This window comes from Eretmochelys imbricata, chromosome 23, assembly GCF_965152235.1.
Source record: "Eretmochelys imbricata isolate rEreImb1 chromosome 23, rEreImb1.hap1, whole genome shotgun sequence".
NCBI lineage: Eukaryota > Metazoa > Chordata > Testudines > Cheloniidae > Eretmochelys > Eretmochelys imbricata.
The window spans coordinates 1,093,203-1,117,627 of record NC_135594.1 but is presented as its reverse complement, the minus strand read 5'-3'; the positions used below and the strand labels follow the sequence as shown (position 1 = coordinate 1,117,627).

The 24,425-nt window shown below is 63.9% G+C and overlaps 1 protein-coding gene across 1 annotated transcript in view; it reads left to right on the top strand.

The window, feature by feature from the left end:
* The window catches only part of SPTBN4 (spectrin beta, non-erythrocytic 4), a 55,706-nt gene that overhangs the window by 17,832 nt on the left and 13,449 nt on the right, over nucleotides 1-24,425 (top strand). The window contains exons 16-25 of the mRNA XM_077840082.1: nucleotides 2,823-3,579; nucleotides 6,107-6,309; nucleotides 9,378-9,468; nucleotides 13,466-13,600; nucleotides 15,397-15,660; nucleotides 17,906-18,130; nucleotides 20,803-20,892; nucleotides 21,976-22,254; nucleotides 23,628-23,758; nucleotides 23,896-24,100. Of these exons, the coding sequence (XP_077696208.1) occupies nucleotides 2,823-3,579; nucleotides 6,107-6,309; nucleotides 9,378-9,468; nucleotides 13,466-13,600; nucleotides 15,397-15,660; nucleotides 17,906-18,130; nucleotides 20,803-20,892; nucleotides 21,976-22,254; nucleotides 23,628-23,758; nucleotides 23,896-24,100 (2,380 nt within the window). The remainder of the gene's footprint in view (nucleotides 1-2,822; nucleotides 3,580-6,106; nucleotides 6,310-9,377; nucleotides 9,469-13,465; nucleotides 13,601-15,396; nucleotides 15,661-17,905; nucleotides 18,131-20,802; nucleotides 20,893-21,975; nucleotides 22,255-23,627; nucleotides 23,759-23,895; nucleotides 24,101-24,425) is intronic.

Below are 24,425 nucleotides of genomic sequence, written 5' to 3'. Positions count from 1 at the left end.
TGAGGGGGCCTGGTTGTACCCACAAGCTCTGCTTGAGACTGTGTCCCTGTTGTCCAATAAACCTTCTGTTTTACTGGCTGGCTGAGAGTCTCAGTGAATCCCAGGAAGAGGGGTGCAGGGCCTGGACTCCCCCACACTCCGTGACAGTCTTCCATCTCCCCCATCCTGTTTGTAGGCTTTAGCTTGAATCCAGAGTCTACAGGTCTTGCTGTGTCAGGCTGCTCTGGGTCCGGAGTGAGTGATCACCCATCACTTGCAGACCTGACTTTCAGCCTGGGACCTGGCTTTGATGATTCTTCAATTGTACCTCTGTTCTTTTCTTTTGAGGGTGGACTCTTCTTACTTTGTCAGGGCTGTTGTCTGCATCTTCAGCCCTTGGTGTTTACACTTTATTTTATCAGGACCGGCTGGGGCTGGAGGTTGAGTCCATCATCCATCCATCCCTCATTCCCGCATCGAAACTACACTCATCAGGTTACAGCAGGGTTTAGCGAAAATGAAGTGAGCGTTGTACAGTGGAGTTTGGGTTACACCATGGCCACGTGTAAGGAACGGCAAACAGGGAGCAGACGTTCCCATGTTGAGGCCGTGCAAGTTTCAGTGATTTAAGCAGCAATTGGATTGAAAATGAAACTCAATTAGCCAGTTCTTGGGGTACCTGGTTTTATGAATGGATGTAGTTCCATTCATAAAACTTTACTTATGAAGTTTTATGTTAATAAAGTGAACAATTAAAAACAATTTCATGGATCAGTTCTACAGCGTGTGTCCGGGCCGCGTCTGTAACACACGGCTAATGGCCCTGCCCATGCCCGGAGATCGACGGGCACCTGGCCTGGGGGCTTGGGGCTTGTCCGCTCTGTTCGCTGGGTAACCCGCTGCCCAGTTCCCTGGCCCAGAGACCACAGGGTCGGTGGGTGGGAGCCAGGAGCGTGCCAAGGGCCCGTGTGCAGCATGGGCTAGACCTGGGAGTGCCAGGCAGCTGAGACGGGGTCTGTCCGTCTGCCCGGGGACATGGTGCTGCTTTGCGGGTGTATTGAACACCTCCAGCCGCCCTCCCGCCCACCCGCTCCTCCTCCCTGGCGCACGGCTGGCTCCGGCCGGCTCATTTTCCATGGGACTCAACGGGGCCATGTGTCTGGGTCCCAGCAGCATCGGGAACCGCTCCAACGGCTTTTCATGGGCCCCCTGAAGTGGGGCCTGCTTAGGGGTTCACACTGGCAGCTCTAGGGTCCCCGAGGGCGGGGGTAGGAGAGGAAATGCTGGCGGAACAGCTGTGATCACGGGGCCCTTCCAGTGCTTCACCACCCTCCTAGTGAAATAGCGTTTCCTACCGAGACCTCCCCCACTGCAACGTGGGACCATTGCTCCTCGGTGGCTTGGGCTCCATCGGGAGGCGTCTCCTGAGGGGGCTGACTGGCAGAAATTGCTGAGCACTGAGAGTGGCACCCAGCATCCCTGGCATGTCGGCCCCGGCCCCTCGTGCTGGGCGCTGAACACGGAGGCTGCAGGAGTTGAGGTCGCTGGAAACGAGAGCTGTGTCTCCTGCCGTTTGCCTGAGGCACGTGTAACGGTGCCCGCAGCCCCTGGCTGCCGTGCGGGGGTCCAGCTCTGCGCCTCAACGCCACAGCCCCTTTGTCTGGGCTAATGGCCCCGGTCTGGTACCACAGAGGTGACTCGTAAGCCGCGCTCGGGACACAGCCACTAGAGGGAGACGGAGCCGTGCCCTGGCAAGGAACGCACACGCACCCCCCACACCCCCTTTCCCGCACCCCCTGGCCAGGAAACCGCGGTCCGGATCTGAAGCCCGCTGAGATCAAGCCACGGAGCAGAGCTGGGCGAACATTCCTCGTTCCCAAACCGGGTTTTACATGAAAATTGGCTTTAAAAAAAAAATCCAAAACCCCCCAGAAAACATTGTTTTGTCCAAAATTGTCTGTTTCAGTGAAAAATGTTCTTGGAAAATGACCAAAGCAGTCGATTTTTTCCTGTTTTTATCCGCATTTGTTAACTGCCTCCGTCCTGTTCTCTCTGGCTTGGCATTTGACAATGACGCTGCACATTTACCAGCTTCCTGTCTACGGCCCCACCTCGGCTGTACCCGGCAACCTGCCCGTTGGCCTGGGCACTCCTGGGAGGCAAGCAGTGCTATTACCCTGGCACATCTGGGAAACTGAGGCACAGCACGACACAGGCCACTACACGCTTACATCGGTGTGACGAGCTCACTCGGGGGTGTAGGAAATCCACCCCCTTGAGCCAGGCGGTTATGCCAACCGAAGCCCCAGGCTGGCCAGCACCGTGTAGCTGGAAGGGCTTCTCCCGCGACCCAGCTCCTCTCTCGGGGAGGTGGATTAGCTCCACACCACGGCAAGACAGCCCAGCTCCTCGGCCCAGTGGGAGCAAAGCGCCAAAACACTCTGAGCATCTGGGCCCCAGGTCTCCTGGAGCCGAGCAGGGAATTGCCCCCGGGGTCTCCGAGGTCCCAGACGAGAGCCCTCACCACCGGGCTGGGCCGTCCTCCTTCCCCAGCTGGCTGCATCTCTGCCAGCCCCCAGCACGCAAAGCCCGTGGGTCAGGAGATTGGTTTGCGTATCAGGGGATGTATTGTTTTCAGATGAATTCCTGTTGGGGTTCGTTTGCTGCCTGGTGTTTTTAGCCTTTCCCAGCTTTTCTCCACTGCCGCCGGGGTGGAACCGGCCTTGGCTCCGGTGGGTGGTTTGGAAGGCGAGCCGAGCGTCTCCGGCGTGCGGGGAAGGGCCTGTGCCACATGGCCGTGCCCAAGCCGCTGATGGGCTTTTCTCTGTGTCTGGCGAGCCCAGGTGGAACCGGGTGGTGGAGCTGGTGGAGCAGAGGAAGGACCATCTCAGCTCCGTCCTGAGGATCCAGAACTACCTGCTGGAGTGCACCGAGATCAAGGCGCAGATCCGGGAGAAGCGGCGCGCCGTGGAGGCCAGCCAGTGCAGCACCGGCGACCTGGGTGGCGTCCTGGCCTTGCAGCGCAAGCTCTCCACCATGGAGGCTGCCCTGGTGGTGCTGGAACCCAAGCTCCTCGAGCTGCAGCAGGAGGGGGAAGCCTTGGCCACCTCCCACCCGGCCCATGCGCTGGCCGTCCTGCTGCACTTCGAGGAGATCAGCGAGGAGTGGGAGGCCTTGAAGAGCACCCTGCAGGGCTGCGAGGACTCGCTCTCTGTGGCCCGCCGGCTGCAGCAGTTCATCCAGGACCTGGACAACTTCCTGACCTGGCTGGTGAAGACTCAGGCAGCCGTGGCCTCGGAAGAACTTCCCAGCAACCTGGCGGGGGCGGAGCGGCTGCTGAGCCAGCACGTGGCCCTCAAGGAGGAGATTGACCGCTACGAGGAGGACTACACCACGATCCAGGAGGCCAGCGACCTGCTGGCCCTGGAAGAGGCCGACGTCCCCTGCCTCTCGCTCCAGCACTGGCTGCAGAAGCTGGACGTGGGCTGGAACAAGCTGCTGCAGATGTGGGAGAGCCGGCGGGTGGCGCTGGTCCAGGCCCACGTCTTCCACCTGTTCCTGAGGGACGTGCAGCAGGCCGAGGCGTGTCTGTACAACCAGGTAACGGGGCGGGGCTGCTCGGCAGGGTGTGTCGCCGCGGGGCATTGCAGGGCGACGGCTAATCACCCATGGCTGATGCATTGCTATTGTCCAGGACGAACTGCTGGTTATATCTGTGAGCGATGGATGGCATTTGTTAAGTATCAATGGCTCCTTATTAATGGAGATGACTGGCCAATGATTGCTAAATCCTGCAAGGTTATTAATATTTGGTAATTATTTGCTACGTATTAATTGCCATTGGCCAAGAATTAATTTGCAGTGATTGCAGTTAGCTAAGTTACTTACTGAGCGTTACTATTAATCAGTATTAAGTATTTGCTAATTATTAATTGATATCTCTTTGGCTAGTTATTACTTCATATCAGTTGCTCATGTATTGTCTTTGCAAACTATTCGTATCTGCTAAGAATGAATTGCTAATTACTGATTTTGGTAATTGGCTATTTCTAAATATTGTTAATTTATTGATCTTTGCTAACTATTTGGTATCTAAGTATTCATTGCTAATAATTAAATGGTATTTGATAATTATTGGATTTTGCCATGTATTAACTGCTAATAATTTTTGCTATTTGATAATTATTAATTGGTATATGCTAGATATTGCTCACTATTCATTAGCATTTGGTAATTAGCAATACATTTATTAGCAAATTATCAAATACCAATGAGTAATTAATACTTAACAAATACCACTAGCTAGCTAATGGCATTACATAGAAAACAATACTGATCAAACTGCTAGTTATTCCTAAATACGAATGGCTAATTCATTGCTGGTCACTATTTGGCGTCTGTTACGGCTGAGTCGCTCCCCGGGTTCCCAGCTGGGCTCTAAAGTCCGATTACGCGCACCCCGGCACCGGAGAAAGGCCAGAAGCTGCATTAGCTGGGTTCGAGTGGGATGATTTGTCGGCCGGTTGTTGAGCTGGGACACGGATCATCAAACCGGCCCCTTAGTGCACGAAATCTGAGCAGGGTGGGCTCCTGCCCCAAGGGCCCTGTTCCCACCGCTCCCCACCACCCCCTTTCTTCCCAGCCCAGAGTATCCAGGACAGCAGGAAATGGAGCCCCAGGCTCTGTGGGGGGATTGGGAATAAACGCTGGCTAAAATGGGGGCTCAACCCTGTCAGAGGAGCAACCGGCAGCCCAGAAACTGGGGAGTCAGGGCCTGTAGTGAGGACCCAGTTCAGGAAAGCACTTGTGAGTTATGGTGAGTATTATGGGAGCACCCAGAGGCTACAACCGAGATCAGGGCCCCGTCGCGCCGGGCGCTACCCAGACCCCAGCCAAGATCAGGGCCCCATCACGCCAGGCGCTGCCCAGACCCCAGCCAAGATCAGGGCCCCGTCGAGCTGGGCGCTGCCCAGACAGAGTGAGAGACCTGTGTTGTCCTAAAGGGCTTCCAGTCTAAATAGGCCAGGAGTGGGAGGGGAAACTGAGGCCCAGAGAGGGAAAGGACTTGCCCAAGGTCAGCCAGCAGGGCAGTGGCGGAGCTGAGCACAGAACCCAGGTCTCCTGACTCCCCTGAAAGAAGCTGCACAACTCTGAGCCTGTGAGCAAGTCCCACTGACGGCCGGGGGGCTGCATAAGGGGTCTCTGTGTCCTGCATCCCCCAGCCGTCAGCCGGCTCCCAGCTTCCCTGGAGCGGGAGGGAAGAGGAGGCCCTAGCTGGAGCCAGTCGGGGGCAGTTATGTCAGTGCCCCGTGCCCTCGCCTCCCGCTCCAGGTGTCGCTCCGGGCAGGCCAGGCAGACGGTTACTGGGAGGAAGCTCTGCTCCGGGGTGGTTGCAGGGCCGGCTCCAACAGAGCTGGCTGCAGACAAGGCCAGGGGAATCCCTGCGGAGAGGGAGCTGCTCTTCCGGGGCAGTGCCTGGGGCTGAGGGCATCAGCTGGGACCTAGGCTCGGGGACCCGCGCGGGTCTCTGCGGGTTCCCTGTCTCTGGCCCCCCTGCGGTGCCCAGCATGAGGGGCTTGACCCAAAGCCCACAGGCTTGGAGCCAGGCCTGAGCCCAGGGGAGCGGCTCTGCTCCTCCGCTCAGGCTGGCAACGGGGGAGCTGGCATTTGCCGCGGGCTGCGTCCAACTGACGCCAACGCAGAGCGACGGCTGCCAGGCGCCTCTGAGCGCAGCTGCCTGGCAGTGGGGCCGCTGTGCGCATGGCCCCAAACGTGGCGGAGAAGGAAAGACGGGGAGGGATTTTCTATCCCTGGCTTGGGGAGTGGGTGGGGACTAGTGGTTAGAGCAGGGGTCTGGGAGCCAGGACTCCTGGGTTCTACCCCCAGGTCTGGGAGGGGAGTGAGATCTAGTGGTTATACCGGGGAGAGGGGGATGCTGGGCACCAGGACTCTCTTCCCAGCTTTATCCCATGACCTGCTGGGTGACCCCAGGCACGTGGCTTCCCCCTCTGTGCCTCAGTTTCCTCCCACCACGGGGGGAGCCGGTGGGGGGAGTGTGTGGTCGGGGGGAGGTTTGCAGGCTGCCCAAGCGCTGAGTGTTAACCCCTGCCCTCCCGCTCCCCCCCAGGAGTCCACCCTGGCCCACGCGGAGCTCCCCACCACGGTGGAGGCGGTGGAGAAGGCCATCAAGAAGCACAAGGATTTCGTAACCACCATGGAGCTGAGCATGCCGAGGACGACGCTGGCCCTGCAGGCCGGGGAGAGCCTGGTGCGCCAGGGCAGCCCCTACAGCGAGCGCGCCCAGGAGGAGATGGCAGAGCTCAGAGCCAAGTAGGCCCCACGCAGCGCCTGGCACGTGCCCCTTCCCGGCCCGAGCCACCTGGCTGTCCCCTCCAGCTGGGCCGCGACTTCCCCAGGGGGCTGCTTCTGGGGGATTGCCCCCCGCAGGCCAAGTGCTGCTTAGCCCCCCCGTGACCCTGCCGGGCCCAGGCTCCGGTCAGCCCCTGTCTCACCCACGCACCAGAGACCCGGGTTCAGTCCCCCACTGCACCACGGACTCCCCCGTGACCTCTCACAAGCTCCCTGAGGGGTTCGGGACCAGAGCCCCTCGAAATCGGTGGGGGTCAGGTACGAGCGCCCCTGGGCCCGGGTCTCTCCGTGTCCCCCGGGCAATGGGCAGAACAGTGCCACATGGGCGGAGGGAGGAGACGTCCCTTCGGGACTCGGAGATGCCCAGAGGCTGCGGTGATGGGGGTACAGGTGCCCCGATGGATCCAGGAGCTGGTTCCTGCGTGTGGGGGGTGCTGGGGAACCCTGACGTCTGAGATGAAAGGCCCTGGGCTGCCAGTGAAGTGCTTCTCTCCCCTCCGTGCGGTGGGTCGGGTCGGCAGCTGCCACCCCCGCGTCTCCGTTCCCCTTGACCTCTCCAGGCCAGGTGTCCCTCCCGCTAATCTCCTTCCACCCTCGATTACAGTGGAATCGTCAGGATATTTATCCGCGCCCACCGGCTAGAGCCACTGTTGTGGGGTGCGTTTGTAACGAATAATGAGGCACGGGGTTAATTGAATCGTTTGCCTTGTCCTGGGCATCGGTCGTCTGCTCATTCCAGCTCAGTTCGCTGCCCTCCTTTGCCCCGTCTCCTGGGCCGTCCCGAACCTCCTGTCTCGGCTGCCAGGAGAGGCTTAAAAACTAGGCCGCTTGGCCTCATTTGCTGGAATTATGCCCTAAATGAGTATGTGGCGAGGCTTGTGTCCCTCGATTTGCGGCCTGCCCTGGCCAAAGCGAGTGCGTGTGGATCCCGCGTTGAATTTGGGGCCCAGTGGGTAGGAGCTGGCTGGGGGTCAGGAGACCCGGCTCTGCCCAGGCACCGGCTGACCAGGGAGCTCTCGACTGCACTCGGTCGCTCAGTTTGCCCAGCTGTTAAATGGGGTCATACGCCCACCCTGCTTTGTATGGCGCTTGGAGGTCCCAGTGGTGGGTGCTGGGTACGAGCTGGGGCCGGTTGTTCTGTCTCTCGCGCTGTTGGGCCGGGTACAGCGGCCTGGCCTGGGTGATGGTGGTCGTGGCAGCGGTGGCTGTGGGAACGAAGGGACGCTGGCAGGCCCGGGGCCCAGTGATTCCGTTCCTAATGCTTTCGATTGGTCTGGTCCGTGCTACGGCAGCTCAGAGGGTCCCCAGTCCTGAAGCAGGACCCCCTGTGCCAGGTGCTGCACAGACAGGTCAGAGCCCGTCTCCGCCCGCTCGGATGATTGTGGGTAATTCTCCAGAGTCCTCGCCGGGTGCTTTGCCCCGTTTCTTCCCGCCCTGCAGGAGGGCCGAGCCTGCCAGGACCTGGGAGCTTCGTTCTTCAGGGCCTCCTATCCCACGGCCTCTCCCCATGTCCCTGGGGCAGGCGGGGAGCTTGGGTTTGCCCCCCCAAAGTGTCTGGAGATACCACAGCCAGAGCTGAAGCAGCTCTGGGGAAAGGCCCTGGGACTCCTGGCAAAGCCCTTCCCTGGAGATGTAGGACCCATCCCGGGCTCCTCTCAGGACTGATCCGAGCCCCTCGGAGAGGGCGATTGGCTCACAGCTGAGCCTGGATCCCATTGCCAGTCGATGCTCCGCAGGGCTTGGGCCACCCTCCCTCCCTGGCCTGTGGGTTCTGCCCAGCCCGGAGCAAACACCCGCTCTGGGGTCCTGCTTGGCTCCTTGGCTGTGCCTGGCCAGAGGGTGGTGCCAGCTTGGTATGGCCCTGGCAGGCCCGGGGAGCCTCGTGCCAGCCAGACAGTTCAGACCCCTGGTCAGGGTGAAACCCATGTGTGCTGAACTCCCAGTCAAGTCAGGGGAGGCTGGTGAGTAGGGCAGTGGGACTGGGAGTGGGGGTGTGACGAAGTGGGACTGTTCTTAATGTTTCCTCTGAATACTGTAGGGGTGCCTCAGTTTCCCCTATGCATTTCTTAAGTCTCTAGGTGGTGGGATAAGGGGGTGTAATTGTTCCAGAGCATGGCCCGGGGACTCGGTGACAGGGGGTCAGAACACCTGGATTATCTGCTGTTTCCCCCCCCTTTGCTTCAGTTTCCCCATTGTCTGTTCAGACTGGGAGCTCTTTGGAGCAGGGACTGTCTCTGGTTCTGTCTGGGCAGCGCCTGGCACCACGGGGCCCTGATCTCGGCCGGGGCCTGATCTCGGTCAGGGTCTGGGCAGCACCCGGCACAACGGGACCCTGATCTCGGCCGGGGTCTGGGCAGTGCCTGGCTCGACGGGGCCTTGATTTCAGTCGGGGTCTGGGTAGCGCCAGGCTCGACGGGGCCCTGATCTCGGTCGGGGTCTGGGCAGCGCCCGGCTCAATGGGGCCCTGATCTCAGCTGGGGTCTGGGCAGTGCGCGGTGTGATGGGGCCTGATCTCGGCCGGGGTCTGGGCAGCGCCCGGCACGACAGGGCCCTGATCTCGGTTTGGGTCTGGGCAGCGCCAGGCTCGACGGGGCCCTGGTCTCGGGTGGGGTCTGGGCAGCGCGCGGTGTGATGAGGCCTGATCTTGGCCGGGGTCTGGGCAGCGCCCAGCGTGACGGGGCCCTGATCTCGGCCGGGGTCTGGGCAGCGCCCAGCGCAACGGGGCCCTGATCTCGGCCGGGGTCTGGGTAGCGCCCAGCGCGACGGGGCCTGATCTCGGCCGGGGTCTGGGCAGCGCCCAGCGCGACGGGACCCTGATCTCGGCCGGGTCTGGGCCCTGATCTGGGTCTCTCGATGCTCCTGAAATGCAGTGACAGCCGGGCGCGTTTGGAGACAGGCGCTATGAAGGGCAGGTCTCCTGCTGGGTGTTTCCACCTCTGCTCCTGGGATCCCTCCAGCTGGAAGGCCCCGGCGAGGGGCGGAGCAGCGGGAACCGCAGGGAGCTGAGCCAGCACCTTTCGTTTCTGCAGGAGCCACCGGAACTTCCAGCTGGCCCAGGAGCGGATGCAGCAGCTGACCGACCACTTGGGTCTGCAGCGTTTCCTGCAGAACTGTCACGAGGTGCGGCCCCGGCCCCGTGCGGGGTGACGTGCGTCCTGCAGCCGGCAGCCCCATGCTCACGGCTCCCCGCCTGCTGCTGGCATTTCTGGCGGGGCTCTGTTCCCATGGGCGCTTGGCTTTCCCACGGGCCAGGGCGCGCCAAGGAGCCAGGCTGCCCGTGGCTGGGGCGAGCAGGGCACTGACCTCGGCGGGCACCTGTTGGGTTGGCCATGCAGAGCGGCGTTCTACACCGCTTCCTCACCGAGCTCCGGGAAGGAGCAGGGGGCGCCCTGGCTCCAGAGGGGCCCGCTTGGGATGCCTCAATGGGGGGCTCAGCACTGTCTGGAGTCGGGGGGGACGCATGGGGGGAGTTGGACTCCTGGTCTCCAAACCTCTCCTCCCGAGCTGGACACTTGCATTGAGCAGCCCCGCAATGCCAGCTGGGCCTGGAGACGGGGCGAACGCTCCAGGTGGGCCGTGGCTGGCGGGAACGTCAGGGTTCAGAACCGGGGCAGGGGGCTGGGAATCCCTGTCGGGAAATAGAGTCCAGCCAAGTCTCTCCACCAGGTCTGCCCACAGCGCTGGCCTCGGGGGCATGGACAGAGCCTTCACTGAGCTGGGCTGGCTACATGGCAGCTCAGCCCCCGTCTGTCTCCTCATGGGTGGTGGAAGCGGCTGGGATGGCCAAGGCTCCCCAGCATGGCCGGGCCAGGGGGCTGCGGCTGGGGGACGCGCCCTGGCACTGTGGTGAGGGGTGCCAGGGGGCAGAGGGGCAGGATCGCTGAGGGCTGGACGCAGACCTAGCGAGGGGCTGCCTGGCAGCCAGCGGGGCGTACGTGGGGATGGGGGACGGACGATGCAGTCAGGCAGAAGGGGAGCCCCATGCATCCAAGAGCTGAATTCAGCCCCAGCCGCTGATTATTTCAATAGCGAAATGTATTCGGGCTCCTGCCTCATTTGTGTGGCTAGCCCTGCCCCCACCCAGCACTGCCTCTAATTAGGGCAGCTGGTGCGTTTCCAGGCAGCGCGGGTGCTATGGTAATGAATTGTGCTGGGGGGAGAGGGGCAGGCCCAGCGCATGGCGCGCCGCAATCTGCCCCCTTTCTCCGAGCTGGCTCCGGTGCTTGCGGGCGGCTGGGGGCCTGAGCCAGCCCTGGGCACAGCTGGGCATTGACGAGCAGCTGCGGTGCCCCCGACTTTCCTGCCGGGGCCCTTAGCTCAGGGCTGCCCACAGAGCACGTGAGTGTAGGTTGGGAGTGAGGGGCACCGGCAGAGCTGGGGGGCCCAGGGCTGGGCTAGCAGGGGCTGCGGGTCGGGTGTGAGGGGCACCGGCAGAGCTGGGGGGCCCAGGGCTGGGCTAGCAGGGGCTGCGGGTCAGGAGTGAGGGGCACCGGCAGAGCTGGGGGGCCCAGGGCTGGGCTAGCAGGGGCTGCGGGTCAGGAGTGAGGGGCACTGGCAGAGCTGGGGGGCCCAGGGCTGGGCTAGCAGGGGCTGCGGGTCAGGAGTGAGGGGCACCGGCAGAGCTGGGGGGCCCAGGGCTGGGCTAGCAGGGGCTGCGGGTCAGGAGTGAGGGGCACCGACAGAGCTGGGGGGCCCAGGGCTGGGCTAGCAGGGGCTGCGGGTCGGGTGTGAGGGGCACCGGCAGAGCTGTGGGGAGGCGGAAGAGGAGGGCTGGAATAACAATGGGGCTGTGGAGTGACTGGGCCAGGGCCCCAGCTGGTGTAAACCAGCGTAGCTGCATTAATGTAAATAGAATTGGGCCAATTTACACCAGCTGAGAATCTGGCCCACTCATGGCTCCAGGGCAAGCACCCGGGGCTTTGTGGGCCAGCCCCTCTGCGGGTGTCAGCCAGCCAGTGGTCCCAGCAGAGCGATGCTGATTTACACCAGCTGGGGATTGGGCCCCTTGCCCCAGGCCCTGCTGCACAGCTGGAGACGGGACACACACACACCCCCGGCCCCTGCGCCAGGCGGCCCCGGCTCCCCCTTCCTGCGGCCAGCCCCACCCGCCGGGGACAGGTCCCTCCCGCCTCCTGTCCAGCCCCAGTGCCGAGAGCAGCTGGCAGGTGAGGCCTGGCACGGCGAGGGGGTGACCGGGCCAGGGTTGAGTGTCACTGCGACCTTGTGGGCCAGGATTCGGCCCGGCTGCCCCCTCCCTGCTGTGCAGGGGGCCGGGGCCCCGTGCTGCGGGCTCTGGGACAGGTCGGTGGATTGACATGCAGGACGGGGCAGCAGGTATAACTAACCAGGGGGATGCTCCAGCCCTGCCCCTCTGGAAATGCTCAGAAAGCAGCTCTGGGCCCAGGGGTGCTGGCGAGAGGATCCCAACGAGCCCTTCTGGCCTGGGAAGCCGTGAATCTGCGGGGCTGCCAGTGCCCCGATGCAGGCAGATCCAGCTGCAGTGACCCGGGTTCTAGTTAACCCGGCGCCCGTTGGAGGGGGGCGCAGCCCAGGGTGCAACTGCTGGGAGATTGGGCCCCGTAGAGCGTGGGGGGGGGCCGTCGCTGGGACATGGGCCCCTGCAGCCTGGGAGTCCTGGGATGCTGGAGGGGCCCTGGGATGCTGGACTCTGGGAAGGGGAGGCGGGTCTAGTGGTTAGAGCGGGAGGCTGGGAGCCAGGACGCCTGGGTTCTGTCCCTGGCTCTGCCCCAGCCTCCCTGTGTGGCTGGATCTCTCGGGGTCGGTGGCAGGAGAGGGGTGGGCTGTTTCGGGTCCATTTGTTTGGAAGACCTGGGGGAGCCATTGGCAGGGCCCAGAGAAGGTCACGGGCCGTCCCTCTCTGGGGGGGTCAGTGCTGAGTCGCACCTGGAGCCTGACCCCCTCCACAGCTCCTCAGGGCACCAAAGGGAGGTGAATCCAGATCCTGGGGTGTCCAGAATTGTCCATAGCTTCCCCTCTACCTGTCTGTCCCTCTGTCTGTCCCCACACTGCTTGTCTGTCCATCCCCACATGGACCCGTCTGTCCATCCTCTGTCCACAGATCTACCCCCTGTCCTTCTCCATAGCTACCCTGTCTGTCCATCCCCACACCTGCCCCTCCATCTGTCCCCATAGCTTCCCTGTCTGTCTGTCCCTCTGTCCGTCCCCACACCGCTCGTCTGTCTGTCCCCACACTGACCCCTCTGTCCATCCCCACACGGACCCGTCTGTCCGTCCTCTGTCCCCAGTCCCATCTACCCCCTCCATAGCTACCCTGTCCGTCCATCCCCACACCTGCCCCTCCGTCCATCCCCATAGCTACCCTGTCTGTCTGTCCCTCTGTCCGTCCCCACACTGACCCCTCTGTCCGACCCCACACGGACCCGTCTGTCCATCCTCTGTCCCAAGTCCCATCTACCCCCTCCATAGCTACCCTGTCCGTCCATCCCCACACCTGACCCTCCGTCCGTCCCCATAGCTACCCTGTCTGTCTGTCCCTCTGTCCGTCCCCACACTGACCCCTCTGTCCGACCCCACACGGACCCGTCTGTCCATCCTCTGCCCCCAGTCCCATCTACCCACTCCATAGCTACCCTGTCCGTCCATCCCCACACCTGCCCCTCCGTCCGTCCCCATAGCTACCCTGTCTGTCTGTCCCTCTGTCCGTCCCCACACTGACCCCTCTGTCCGACCCCACACGGACCCGTCTGTCCATCCTCTGTCCCCAGTCCCATCTACCCCCTCCATAGCTACCCTGTCCGTCCATCCCCACACCTGCCCCTCCGTCCGTCCCCATAGCTACCCTGTCTGTCTGTCCCTCTGTCCGTCCCCACCCCGACCCCTCTGCCTGCCTGTCTCTGTTCTCACGTGGCCCCGGCCCCCCAGCCCAGCAAGGTCACGCCCCAGCTGAGCTGGGAGCCCCCCCGGGCCCGGCTGATGCAAGGCGCCGTGCGGGGCCGGGCTCCCCTCCCCAGCGCAGCCGCCCGGCCCCGCATGACGCGCGGGGGGGACGCGGCGCGGGTGGCTGCGGCAGCGGGGGCTGAGCGGGGCGGGGCGCGGGGCGGGGACCCCGCGGCTCAGCCCCGCTCTGTGCCCGCAGCTGGCCGGCTGGATGAAGGAGAAGCGGCCCATGGCCGGGGACCCGGCGGCCAAGCCCCACCAGCGCTGGCTGCGGCACCGGGCGTTCCTGGCCGAGCTGGCGCAGAACCGCGAGTGGCTGGAGCAGATCGAGCAGGTGAGACGGGGAGCGGGTGCGCCCCGGGAGGGACCCCCAACTCCCCAGCCCTCCCCCGCGGGCTCAGCTCGTTCCCTGCCCCCGGGGAGCTGCGTTCCGACCCCGCGCTCCTGTCCATCCCCGGGGCAGGGGGTGCCCGGCCTGGCACGGTGCCCGGCCCTTGCCTTGCGCCCCCTGGGGCGGAAAGTCGGGGGTCCCTATGAGAACAGGCCCCGGCCCTGCCGCCTGCCGTTCGCAGCATTGGCACTGGGGGACGTGTCCCGGCCCGAGGCAGCCTGGCCGGCCTGGGCGTCCGGGCTGGCATCTCGGCCGCCAGCCTGCCGGCGTGTGCTCTGCAGAGAGGGGGAGGCGACGGGGGCGTCGGGGGGCCTCACCCCCGCAGCCGCCTGCTCTCGGTGGGCTGCCGCAGCGTGGACCCCCGGCCTGCAGGCGTGGGCGCCCGGGGCGGCCCTGCCGGAGGCCCCGAGACAGCTCACCGGGGGTAAAGCTGGAGGGATTCCAGGGAGCTGCACCAAGGGGACCGGACCTGGGGCCTGCGTCTCTGGAGCAGGGGGACCCCCCACCCCAATAAACCCCCTGACGTTAAATTGTCCTTCGGGGGCAGCAGCGGGGGGGAGCGCTGCCTGCCGCTCGGACCAGCTCCTAAGCAGGCGTAAATGGTGTCGTGCCCTTGAAGCTGGAGCAGCTGGACGCCGGGCAGGGAACAGACCCCCGGCTGGCACCGTCTGTGCCCTGAGTGGAGCCGCGGCCCAGCGATCCGAAGCGCCCGCCCGGATCAGGCGCTGCCGGCCCGTGTGCTGGGCACAGAACCACCGCGTGCCCCCGCCGTGAGGCCCCCAGCCCGGGGGTGGCGGGCGGGGGGGACCTGCGATCCCCCTCGCCCAGCGGGTGGGGGGATCAGACTAGCTCACACTGCAGAGCCGAGCCCGCTGTGCCCACAGACTGGGGCCGGGGTCAGAGCCCAGCGCCAGGGAGAGGCAGGGGGCTCCGCGGCTCGCAGGGGTCAGGCCGCCCCCCGCCCCCGGGAAGGGTTGGATTCAGTGGGGGAACCGTCTCCCCTACGTCTGGCTCTGGGCGCTGCTGGGAGCAGGGGCTGGGCCCGGGGGTCGCACAAGGGATGCCAGGGTGCTTCGCAGGCGCAGAGGGCTGCGGGGCGGCCTGTGTCCTCCACCGACCGCCTTTGGTGTGAGGGAGCCCTGGGGGGGCACAGAGACCTTTCCCAGGCAGAAGCAATGAGGCTGCTTATAAAATGTGTGTGCTGGGGGGGTGTATCCGTGTCCCCCCCAGCTGCGTGTGTGTTTGTGGATTCATGTCCCCCCTGAGCTGTGTGAGGAGCCGTGTCCCCCCCAGCCCTGTGTGTGTGTAGCCGTGAGCCCCCCCAGGCACAATGGGGCCCTGATCTCAGTTGGGGTCTGAGCAGCACCCGGCGCAACGGGGCCCTGATCCCAGCCGATGTCTCTGGCGATACGCTGACGTACCGATGGGGACTAAGGGTGCATGGTGCAGGTGCTGAGCCGGGTTCTGGCTGGGCGGGTGGTGGGGGGCGGTTACAGGTCTGCGCCTGGCTTGCCAAAGCTAGGACAGGCGCAGGCAGGCGTCAGGAGCCGTCCCCGCAGCCCTGCAACCCCGTTGACGGGTTCTGGGCCCGAGGGGGTGAAATCCTGCCCCGCTGACCTCACTGGGGCCAGGATCCCAGCCCTCGCGGAGCCGCGGGGTCCCAGGCTGGGCCTGGGCGCCGGGCCTGGCTTTGCAGCAGAGGGTGAGTCTGGCGCTGATCCTGCCCTCTGCCCGCACAGGAAGGCCGGCAGCTCATTGAGGAGAAGCCGGAGCTGGCCGGCTCGGTGAGGAAGCAGCTGGAAGAGATCCGGCAGTGCTGGGCAGAGCTCGAGAGCACGTCGCAGGCCAGGGCCCAGCAGCTCTTCGAGGCCAGCAAGGCGGAGCAGCTGGTGCAGAGCTATGCGGACCTGGACAAGAGGCTGGTGAACATGGAGGGGCAGCTGCAGGCTGTGGATGCTGGTGCCAGCCTGGCCACCGTCAACAACCAGCTGAAGAAACTCCAGGTAGGGCTGGGCGGGGCCCAGCTGGGAGGGGGCTGGACGTGGGATACCAAGCCCAGCACGTGGGGATGCTGCATGGAGGCAGTGTGAAGGGGTGGACTGGGCGTCCGGACTCCTGGGTTCTCTCCCAGCTCTGGGAACGGAGGGGGGTCTAGTGGTTAGAGCAGGGGATTGGGAGCCAGGACTCTGTGTTTGCAGTTGGCCAAGCCGTTTCTGCAGCCGTGGTGCCAGTCTCTGGAGTGGCTGGGAGGGGCCTGGCCCTGATTCCCAGTCACGTTCACACCCCTGTGAGGCCCGGTCTGGCTGCTGGTGTCGGGAGCTGACCTGTCACTGAGGACAGGCTGCCTAGGAGCAGATTGCCAAGCACCACGCTGCTGGCAGATAACCCCAGTGAGGAGGACACTGGGGCAGCCCTTTGGATTCCGCACGTCTTGGCCCGTTGTGCTGGGAAGTGGGGGTGCAGTAGATCCCACCTCTGCCACCAGTTGTCACAGAGTCCCCAGTCCATGCTCTGGACCTGCTCCCTACGAAGCCAGGCAGGACTCTGGGGGAGTCTCCTCTCTGGGAGCAGCCTGTCTTCAGGACACACAGCTCACCCGGCTTCCACCTTCCTGGGTCCGACCTCGGAGCCTTCAGCATCCTCTGCCCCTCCGTGCGCTTCCCACAGCGAGTCCGCCCAGGCGGGGTCTTGGGGAAGCCAGAGGGTCCTGCCCCCCAACTCTGCAGTCAGACGGGACTCTGAGCCAGCCAGTAAAACAGAGGTTTATTAGACGACAGGAACATGGTCTAAAACAGAGCTTGCAGGTGCAGAGAACAGGACCCCTCAGCTGGGTCCATTCTGGGGGGCAGTGAGCCAGACAACCAAGTCTGCCCTTCACTCCATGTCCCAGCCAGCCCCAAACTGAAACTCCCTCCAGCCCCTCCTCCTCTGGGCTTTGTCCCTTTCCCGGGCCAGGAGGGCACCGGATTCCTTTGTTCTCCAACCCTTTAGCTCCCACCTTGCAGGGGGAAAGGGCCCAGGCCATCAGTTGCCAGGAGACAGAGTGTCGCCATTTATGTACCCTGGCCCTTTGCTCTGCAACAATTACACCCCCTTATCCCATCATCTAGAGACTTAAGAACTGCCTAGGGGAAACTGAGGCACCCCTACAGTATTCAGAGGAAATATTCAGAACAGTCCCGCTTCGTTACATCCCCAGAAGCTGGGGTCCGATGGCGGCCGTGGTCAGTCGCCGGGGCCTGTAATCCCGGGTTTGAGATCCATGCCCGGCTGGGGAGCCCTGCTTCCTCCAGCCTAGCTCAGTTCACCCCGACCGCTCCCAGCCAGGTGCAGCTGCCCAGGAGTAACTAACTCGGTGTCGCAGACTCAGAAACGCTGGGCTGGATCCCCGGGGCCCCGAGTGATCCCAGGCCCCGCGCCGTGGCAGGCTGGCGTCTAACCTAACGAGGGCCCTGGCACCGGGGCATGGCGGGGGGACCTTCGCAGGCACAGCGATGTGCGTACCAGGGAGACCGTCTCTTCACTTCCATTGCCACCGAGACATGGGAAATGAGTCCCAGGTGGCTTTCCCCCAGCCGCCCCTGAGGCGGGATCGGGGCTCATTCGTCTCCGGAAGGAGAACAGCCTCCTGCGGGCCCGGGGCAGGAAGGGGGCTGCTCGGGGAAGCGCTGAAAGCCCCGGGCCTGATCCCTTCCCGCTGCCCCTCCGTGAAGACAGCACCATGAGGCGATTTCACAGGGGCCGGCCGGAGCGGAGGGGCCAGATCCCAAGTGGGTGCAAATTAGCGCAGCTCCATGGGTCCCAACCACCGCTGCCTGCTGCCTGCCCCCTTCCCGGTCACGCCAGCGCAGGGTGCGTGGAAGGGAAGCTTTTCACGCTCATCGTGCGCCGGTGGGGACGAGCAGCTGGGAGTCAGGCCCCCAGGAGCTACAGGCTGGGGATCGGGCCCTGTTGGCTCCTGTGCAGTGACACAGTGCCTGACGTGCCGGCCGTGGGTCCAAGTGGCCCTCACAGGGGCTCCTGTCTCCAGTTAGTGTCCCGGGCAGGGCCGGGGGTGGGCTGGGAGTCGAGTCCCATTCTCCACCAAGAACGTGGCTCGTAAAGGTCGAGGTGAGAAGGACCCCGTGTGATCGTTCGCCGTCCTGCACCGTGCCCGGCCCGTGCCTCCCTCCAGCCCCCAGCCTTGCCGCCCTGCCCCCGACGCTCAGCCCTTGGCCCTCACCCCTCTGCTGTCTCTGTCTCTCGCAGACGATGGAGTCACAGATGGAGGAGTGGTACAAAGAGGCCGGGCAGCTCCAGGCGCAGCTGGCCTCCCTGCCCCTGGAGCCGGCCAGCAAGGAGGCGGTGGACGAGAAGCAGAACGCGGTGGGGACACGGATTGTCCGCCTCATCGAGCCCCTGAAAGAGAGGAGGAGGATCCTGCTGGCTTCCAAGGAGGTGCATCAGGTCTGCCGCGACCTGGAGGACGAGATCGTAAGTCGGGGATTGCCGGGGGGACGGGGGGCAGCTTCCCATCCCCTGCCCCAGTTCCAGGAGCTGGCCAGTGGCTCCCAGCAGGCAGGGACCCGGTTAGAGCCCCAGTCACCAGAAAGGCCAGGGATGGAGCGGGCTGGAGAGGTGGAGTTCCCGGCTGCCCAAGCAGTGTCGGGGCGGCCCCACACCTGCGAGGTGGGGCCCTGTGGGGCCGGGCACTGGTGCATTCTGAGATCAGCGGAACGCCGCGGATTTGCACACGCTGGGGGGCTGGCCCTGATAAATCCAGTGGAGTGACACCAGTTTACACCAATGGAGTGACACCGATTTCCACCGGGGGGGGATCTTGTTATGCTTATAAGTAAAACACACACACCCCAGATGGTCTTCCAGTTCCCAGTCTGGCGTAGCCCGAGTCAATCCAACGGCCAGGCAGACTGAGCGCGAGTGAGGAGCTGGACTCTGTCGGTCGCGATCCGATGCTCCGAGGCTTTGCAGGACTGACCCCAGAGTCTTATAGCGAAACACCCCAGGTTTATACTTGTAAATTCCCACTTTAGTCTGTGGACTTTGCAATGTTTCAGAGCAGCAGCCGTGTTAGTCTGTATCCGCAAAAAGAACAGGAGAACTTGTGGCACCTTAGAGACTAACCAATTTATTTGAGCATAAGCTTTCGTGAGCTACAGCTCACTTCATCGGATGCACGCAGTGGAAAATACAGTGGGGAGATTTATATACACAGAGAACACGAAACAATGGGTGTTACCATACACACTGTAAGGAGAGTGATCAGGAAAGGTGAGCTATTACCAGCAGGAGAGCGGGGTGGCGGGGGGGAAAGGACCTTTTGTAGTGATAATCAAGGTGGACCATTTCCAGCAGTTGACAAGAACGTGTGAGGAAAAGTGGGGGGGGGGGGGAAATAAACATGGAGAAATAGTTTTACTTTGTGTAATGACCCATCCACTCCCAGTCTCTATTCAAGCCTAAGTTAATTGTATCCAGTTTGCAAATTAATTCAGCAGTCTCTCACTGGAGTCTGTTTTTGAAGTTTTTTTCTTGAAGAATTGCCACTTTTAGGTCTGTAATCGAGTGACCAGAGAGATTGAAGTGTTCTCCAACTGGTTTTGAATGTTATAATTCCTGACATCTGATTTGTGTCCATTTATTCTTTTACGATTTGTGTCCATTTATTCTTTTATTCTTAGACTGTCCAGTTTGACCAATGTACATGGCAGAGGGGCATTGCTGGCACATGGTGGCGTAGATCACATTTGTAGATGCGCAGGTGAACGAGCCTCTGATAGTGTGGCTGATATTATTAGGCCCTGTGATGGTGTCCCCTGAATAGATATGTGGACACAGCTGGCAACGGGCTTTGTTGCAAGGATAGGTTCCTGGGTTAGTGTTTTTGTTGTGTGGTGTGTGGTTGCTGGTGAGTATTTGCTTCAGGCTGGGGGGCTGTCTGTAAGCAAGGACTGGCCTGTTTCTCAAGATCTGTGAGAGTGATGGGTCATCCTTCAGGATAGGTTGTAGATCCCTGATGATGCGTTGGAGAGGTTTTAGTTGGGGGCTGAAGGTGATGGCTAGTGGCGTTCTGTTATTTTCTTTGTTGGGCCTGTCCTGTAGTAGGTGATTTCTGGGCACTCTTCTGGCTCTGTCAGTCTGTTTCTTCACTTCAGCAGGTGGGTATTGTAGTTGTATGAATGCTTGACAGAGATCTTGTAGGTGTTTGTCTCTGTCTGAGGGGTTGGAGCAAATGCGATTGTATCTCAGAGCTTGGCTGTAGACAATGGATCATGTGGTGTGGTCTGGGTGAAAGTTTAACTTTGCAATGTCATTCTGTAATCTTTAGTCCTTAAATGGGGTTAATCTCAGGGTTTTCTGCTGTTCTCTCTTATTTGTTGTCTCACCTTCGGGGGTGTTTGCCTCACCTCTGAGGTCGTCAGTGCTGCTAAACTCGTTTAGCATCAGCTACAATGGGTGTTTTCTGATTGTTTCTCCAAGTCTCTCACACATCTGGACATTTGTGAGGCTTTCACACTCTTCCTTAACCACGCACCCATCCTTTCCTCACCCCAAACAATTGAACAGAGACTTTCAGGCAGGAATCCATTTTAGGAAGGGTTATATGGTTACTAAAGGGATTACAAAAGAACCTCACACAACTTGGTTTGCAGTGCAGATAAGAAACAAGACCTTATAGCAAACACTGTCATGAAAACTTTTCCTAAACCAAAGGTGACCAGAATCAGCCATGAGGACTGTTCTGCTCTTTTCCTGCCTTAACATCAGTTCAGACACAGGCCGCCTGTCCGATGTATTAGTCATTCCTTCCTGCGGTCCAGTCAGGGTGGCCGGCAGAATACAATCAGCGTACATCGGTCCATTTCATACATGCTACATGGTTATCTTCTTCTTCTTTATCCTTCTTCTAAACTATACAAAATACAAACAATGAATCCCACGATTACAATCCGGCCCAGTGACTCCAGTGCAATGACACCGATTTACACCAGGCGGGCGGGGTCTGGTGCACAGGGTCTGATCCAGGTGCTGCCGTTCCCTCGGGTTTGCTTCATTCACACTGCGCCCCGGCCCCCTGGCCCGGCCTGGGCCCAGCCCTCGGTTTTCATGCCACAGCTCCTCTGCTCCATCCCGTCTCCCTCCAGAGCTGGGTCCAGGACCGGCTGCCACTCGCCACCTTGAGAGATCCCGGGAGCAGCCTGCAGGCCGTGCAGCAGTTCATCAAGAAGAACCAGGTGGGTGCTTGGTCCTCGCCCAGCACTGGGATCCTGCAGCAGGGCAGGCTGGGCGCCCGGACACCTGGGTTCTCTCCCCTGCGCTGGGAGAAGAGTGGGGGAAGCTGGGAGCCAGGACTCCAGGGTTCTCTCCCTGGCTCTGGGAGGGGAGTGGGGACTAGTGGTTAGAGCTGGGGGGGGGGGAGGCTGGTGCCCGGACGCCTGGGTTCTCTCCCCTGCGCTGGGAGGGGAGTGGGGTCTAGTGGTTAGAGATGGGGGCCGGGAGCCAGGACTCCTGGGTTCTCTCCCTGGCTCTGGGAGGGGAGTGGGGGCTAGTGGTTAGAGATGGGGGCCGGGAGCCAGGACTCCTGGGTTCTCTCCCTGGCTCTGGGAGGGGAGTGGGGACTAGTGGTTAGAGCTGGGGGCCGGGAGCCAGGACTCCTGGGTTCTCTCCCTGGCTCTGGGAGGGGAGCGGGGACTAGTGGTTAGAGCTGGGGGGGGGGAGGCTGGTGCCCGGACGCCTGGGTTCTCTCCCCTGCGCTGGGAGGGGAGTGGGGTCTAGTGGTTAGAGATGGGGGCCGGGAGCCAGGACTCCTGGGTTCTCTCCCTGGCTCTGGGAGGGGAGTGGGGGCTAGTGGTTAGAGGGTAGGTGGTGGCTGGGAGCCAGGACTCCTGGGTTCTGTGCCTGGCTCTGGGAGGGGAGTGGGGGCTAGTGGTTAGAGATGGGGGCCGGGAGCCAGGACTCCTGGGTTCTCTCCCTGGCTCTGGGAGGGGAGTGGGGGCTAGTGGTTAGAGATGGGGGCCGGGAGCCAGGACTCCTGGATTCTGTGCCTGGCTCTGTGTGACATTGGGGGGATCCGACCCCTGCCCCTCTCTGTGTCTTGGGCACTGACCCCCCCTTGCTGGTGGGGGTTATGGGGCCCAGTCCCTTTGTGCAGTGTGCTGGGGGGCCCAGCTGGCGGAGCGCCGTGCTGCCGAGACCGCCCCCGTATGTGTGACTGGGTGCCGCTGACCCGCCCCCCGTATGTGTGACTGGGTGCCGCTGACCCGCCCCCCGTATGTGTGACTGGGTGCCGCTGACCCGCCCCCCACGCCCCCCACCAGAGCCTGCGGCGGGAGCTGCAGACGTACCAGCCCCGGGTGGACGAGGTGCTGGCCCGGGCGGGCGCCCTCGCCTCCCTCAGGAGCCCCGAGGCGGACGGGGTGCGGCGGCTGCTGGAGAGGCTGCGGGAGCTGTGGGGGGCGCTGCGGGAGCAGACGGAGCAGCGCCAGCAGCTGCTGGACGCCACCTACCAGGTGGAGCAATACCACTTCGACGCCGGCCAGGTGGAGGCCTGGCTCAGCGAGCAGGAGCTGCTGCTCATGAACGAGGAGAAGGGCAAGGTGAGGGGGGCCTAGGGGGCGCTGTGGGGCGGGGGGGCTCGGCAGGGGGCGCTCTCCCCCGGCAGGCGGGGCTGGCCCCGTGGGGCGCTAGGGGGCGCTGTGGGGCAGGGAGCGGGGCGGGGGGCTCAGCAGGGAGTGCTCTCCCCCGGCAGGCAGGGCTGGCCCCATGGGGCGCTAGGGGGCGCTGTGGGGCAGGGAGCGGGGTGCGAGCAGCAGGGGGCGCTCTCCCCCAGCAGGTGGGGCTGGCCCCATGGGGCGCTAGGGGGCGCTGTGGGGCAGGGAGCGGGGTGTGGGCAGCAGGGGGCGCTCTGCCCCGGCAGGTGGGGCTGGCCCCATGGGGCGCTAGGGGGCGCTGTGGGGCAGGGAGCGGGGTGCGAGCAGCAGGGGGCGCTCTCCCCCGGCAGGCGGGGCTGGCCCCATGGGGCGCTAGGGGGCGCTGTGGGGCAGGGAGCGGGGTGCGAGCAGCAGGGGGCGCTCTCCCCCGGCAGGCGGGGCTGGCCCCATGGGGCGCTAGGGGGCGCTGTGGGGCAGGGAGCGGGGTGCGAGCAGCAGGGGGCGCTCTCCCCCGGCAGGTGGGGCTGGCCCAGGGCGGCGCTAGGGGGCGCTGTGGGGCAGGGAGCGGGGTGTGGGCAGCAGGGGGCGCTCTGCCCCGGCAGGTGGGGCTGGCCCCATGGGGCGCTAGGGGGCGCTGTGGGGCAGGGAGCGGGGTGCGAGCAGCAGGGGGCGCTCTCCCCCGGCAGGCAGGGCTGGCCCCGTGGGGCGCGAGGGGGCGCTGTGGGGTGGGGGGGCTCGGCAGGGGGCGCTCTCCCCCAGCAGGCAGGGCGGCCCCGTGGGGCACTAGGGGGCGCTGTGGGGCAGGGAGCGGGGTGTGGGCAGCAGGGGGCACTCTCCCCCGGCAGGTGGGGCTGGCCCCATGGGGCGCTAGGGGGCGCTGTGGGGCAGGGAGCAGGGTGCGAGCAGCAGGGGGCACTCTCCCCCGGCAGGCGGGGCTGGCCCCATGGGGCGCTAGGGGGCGCTGTGGGGCAGGGAGCGGGGTGTGGGCAGCAGGGGGCGCTCTGCCCCGGCAGGTGGGGCTGGCCCCATGGGGCGCTAGGGGGCGCTGTGGGGCAGGGAGCAGGGTGCGAGCAGCAGGGGGCGCTCTCCCCCGGCAGGCGGGGCTGGCCCCATGGGGCGCTAGGGGGCGCTGTGGGGCGGGGAGCGGGGTGCGAGCAGCAGGGGGCGCTCTCCCCTGGGCTGTTGGAGCCCCAGGAGCGGGAGCCGATGGTTGGGAGTGGCCTGGCAGCGCGGCCAGCTTACCCCCTCGCCCACCCCTGAGCGGCCGGGCCCCGGGCCGGGATCCCCCCGCTGACCCCAGCGGCCTCTCCCCGCCCCAGGACGAGCAGAGCACCCTGCAGCTGCTGAAGAAGCACCTGCTGCTGGAGCAGACGATTGAGAACTACGAGGAGACGGTCGCCCAGCTCTCCCGCCAGTGCCGCGCCCTGCTGGAGCTGGGCCACCCCGCCAGGTAGGTGGGAGCCGCCCGCCCCTCGCCCGCCCCTCGCCCACCCCGCCCGTCCCTCGCCCGCCCCGCCCCGCCCGCCCCACCCCGCCCGCCCCTCGCCGGCGCGGTTCTCGGCACTGACCAGGTGTGTCCTTGCCCAGCGAACAGATAAGTAGGCGGCAGTCTCGGGCTGACCGGCTCTACGTGTCTCTGAAGGGCCTGGCGGAGGAGCGCAAGGCCAGGCTGGAGCAGCACTACTGGCTCTGCCAGCTCGGCCGCGAGGTGGACGACCTGGAGCACTGGATCGCCGAGAAGGAGGTGGTGGCCGGGTCACCGGAGCTGGGCCAGGACTTGGAGCACGTCACGGTGAGGGAGGCAGCCCGCGGGCGGGCGCTGGGGGCGGGGCGGGCGGGGCCGCGCTGTGCCCTGTGCCCTTGCCCCAGCGCCCCAGGGCACACGCCCCCCAGCGCCCCCAGCACCCCCAGGGCACACGCCCCCCAGCACCCCCAGGGCACACACCCCCCATTGCCCCCAGCGCCCCAGGGCACACGTCCCCCTGCCCCAACGCCCCCAGGGTACACGCCCCCCAGGGCACACGTCCCCCTGCCCAGCACCCCCAGGGCACACACCCCCCATCGCCCCCAGCGCCCCAGGGCACACGTCCCCCTGCCCCAACGACCCCAGGGTACAC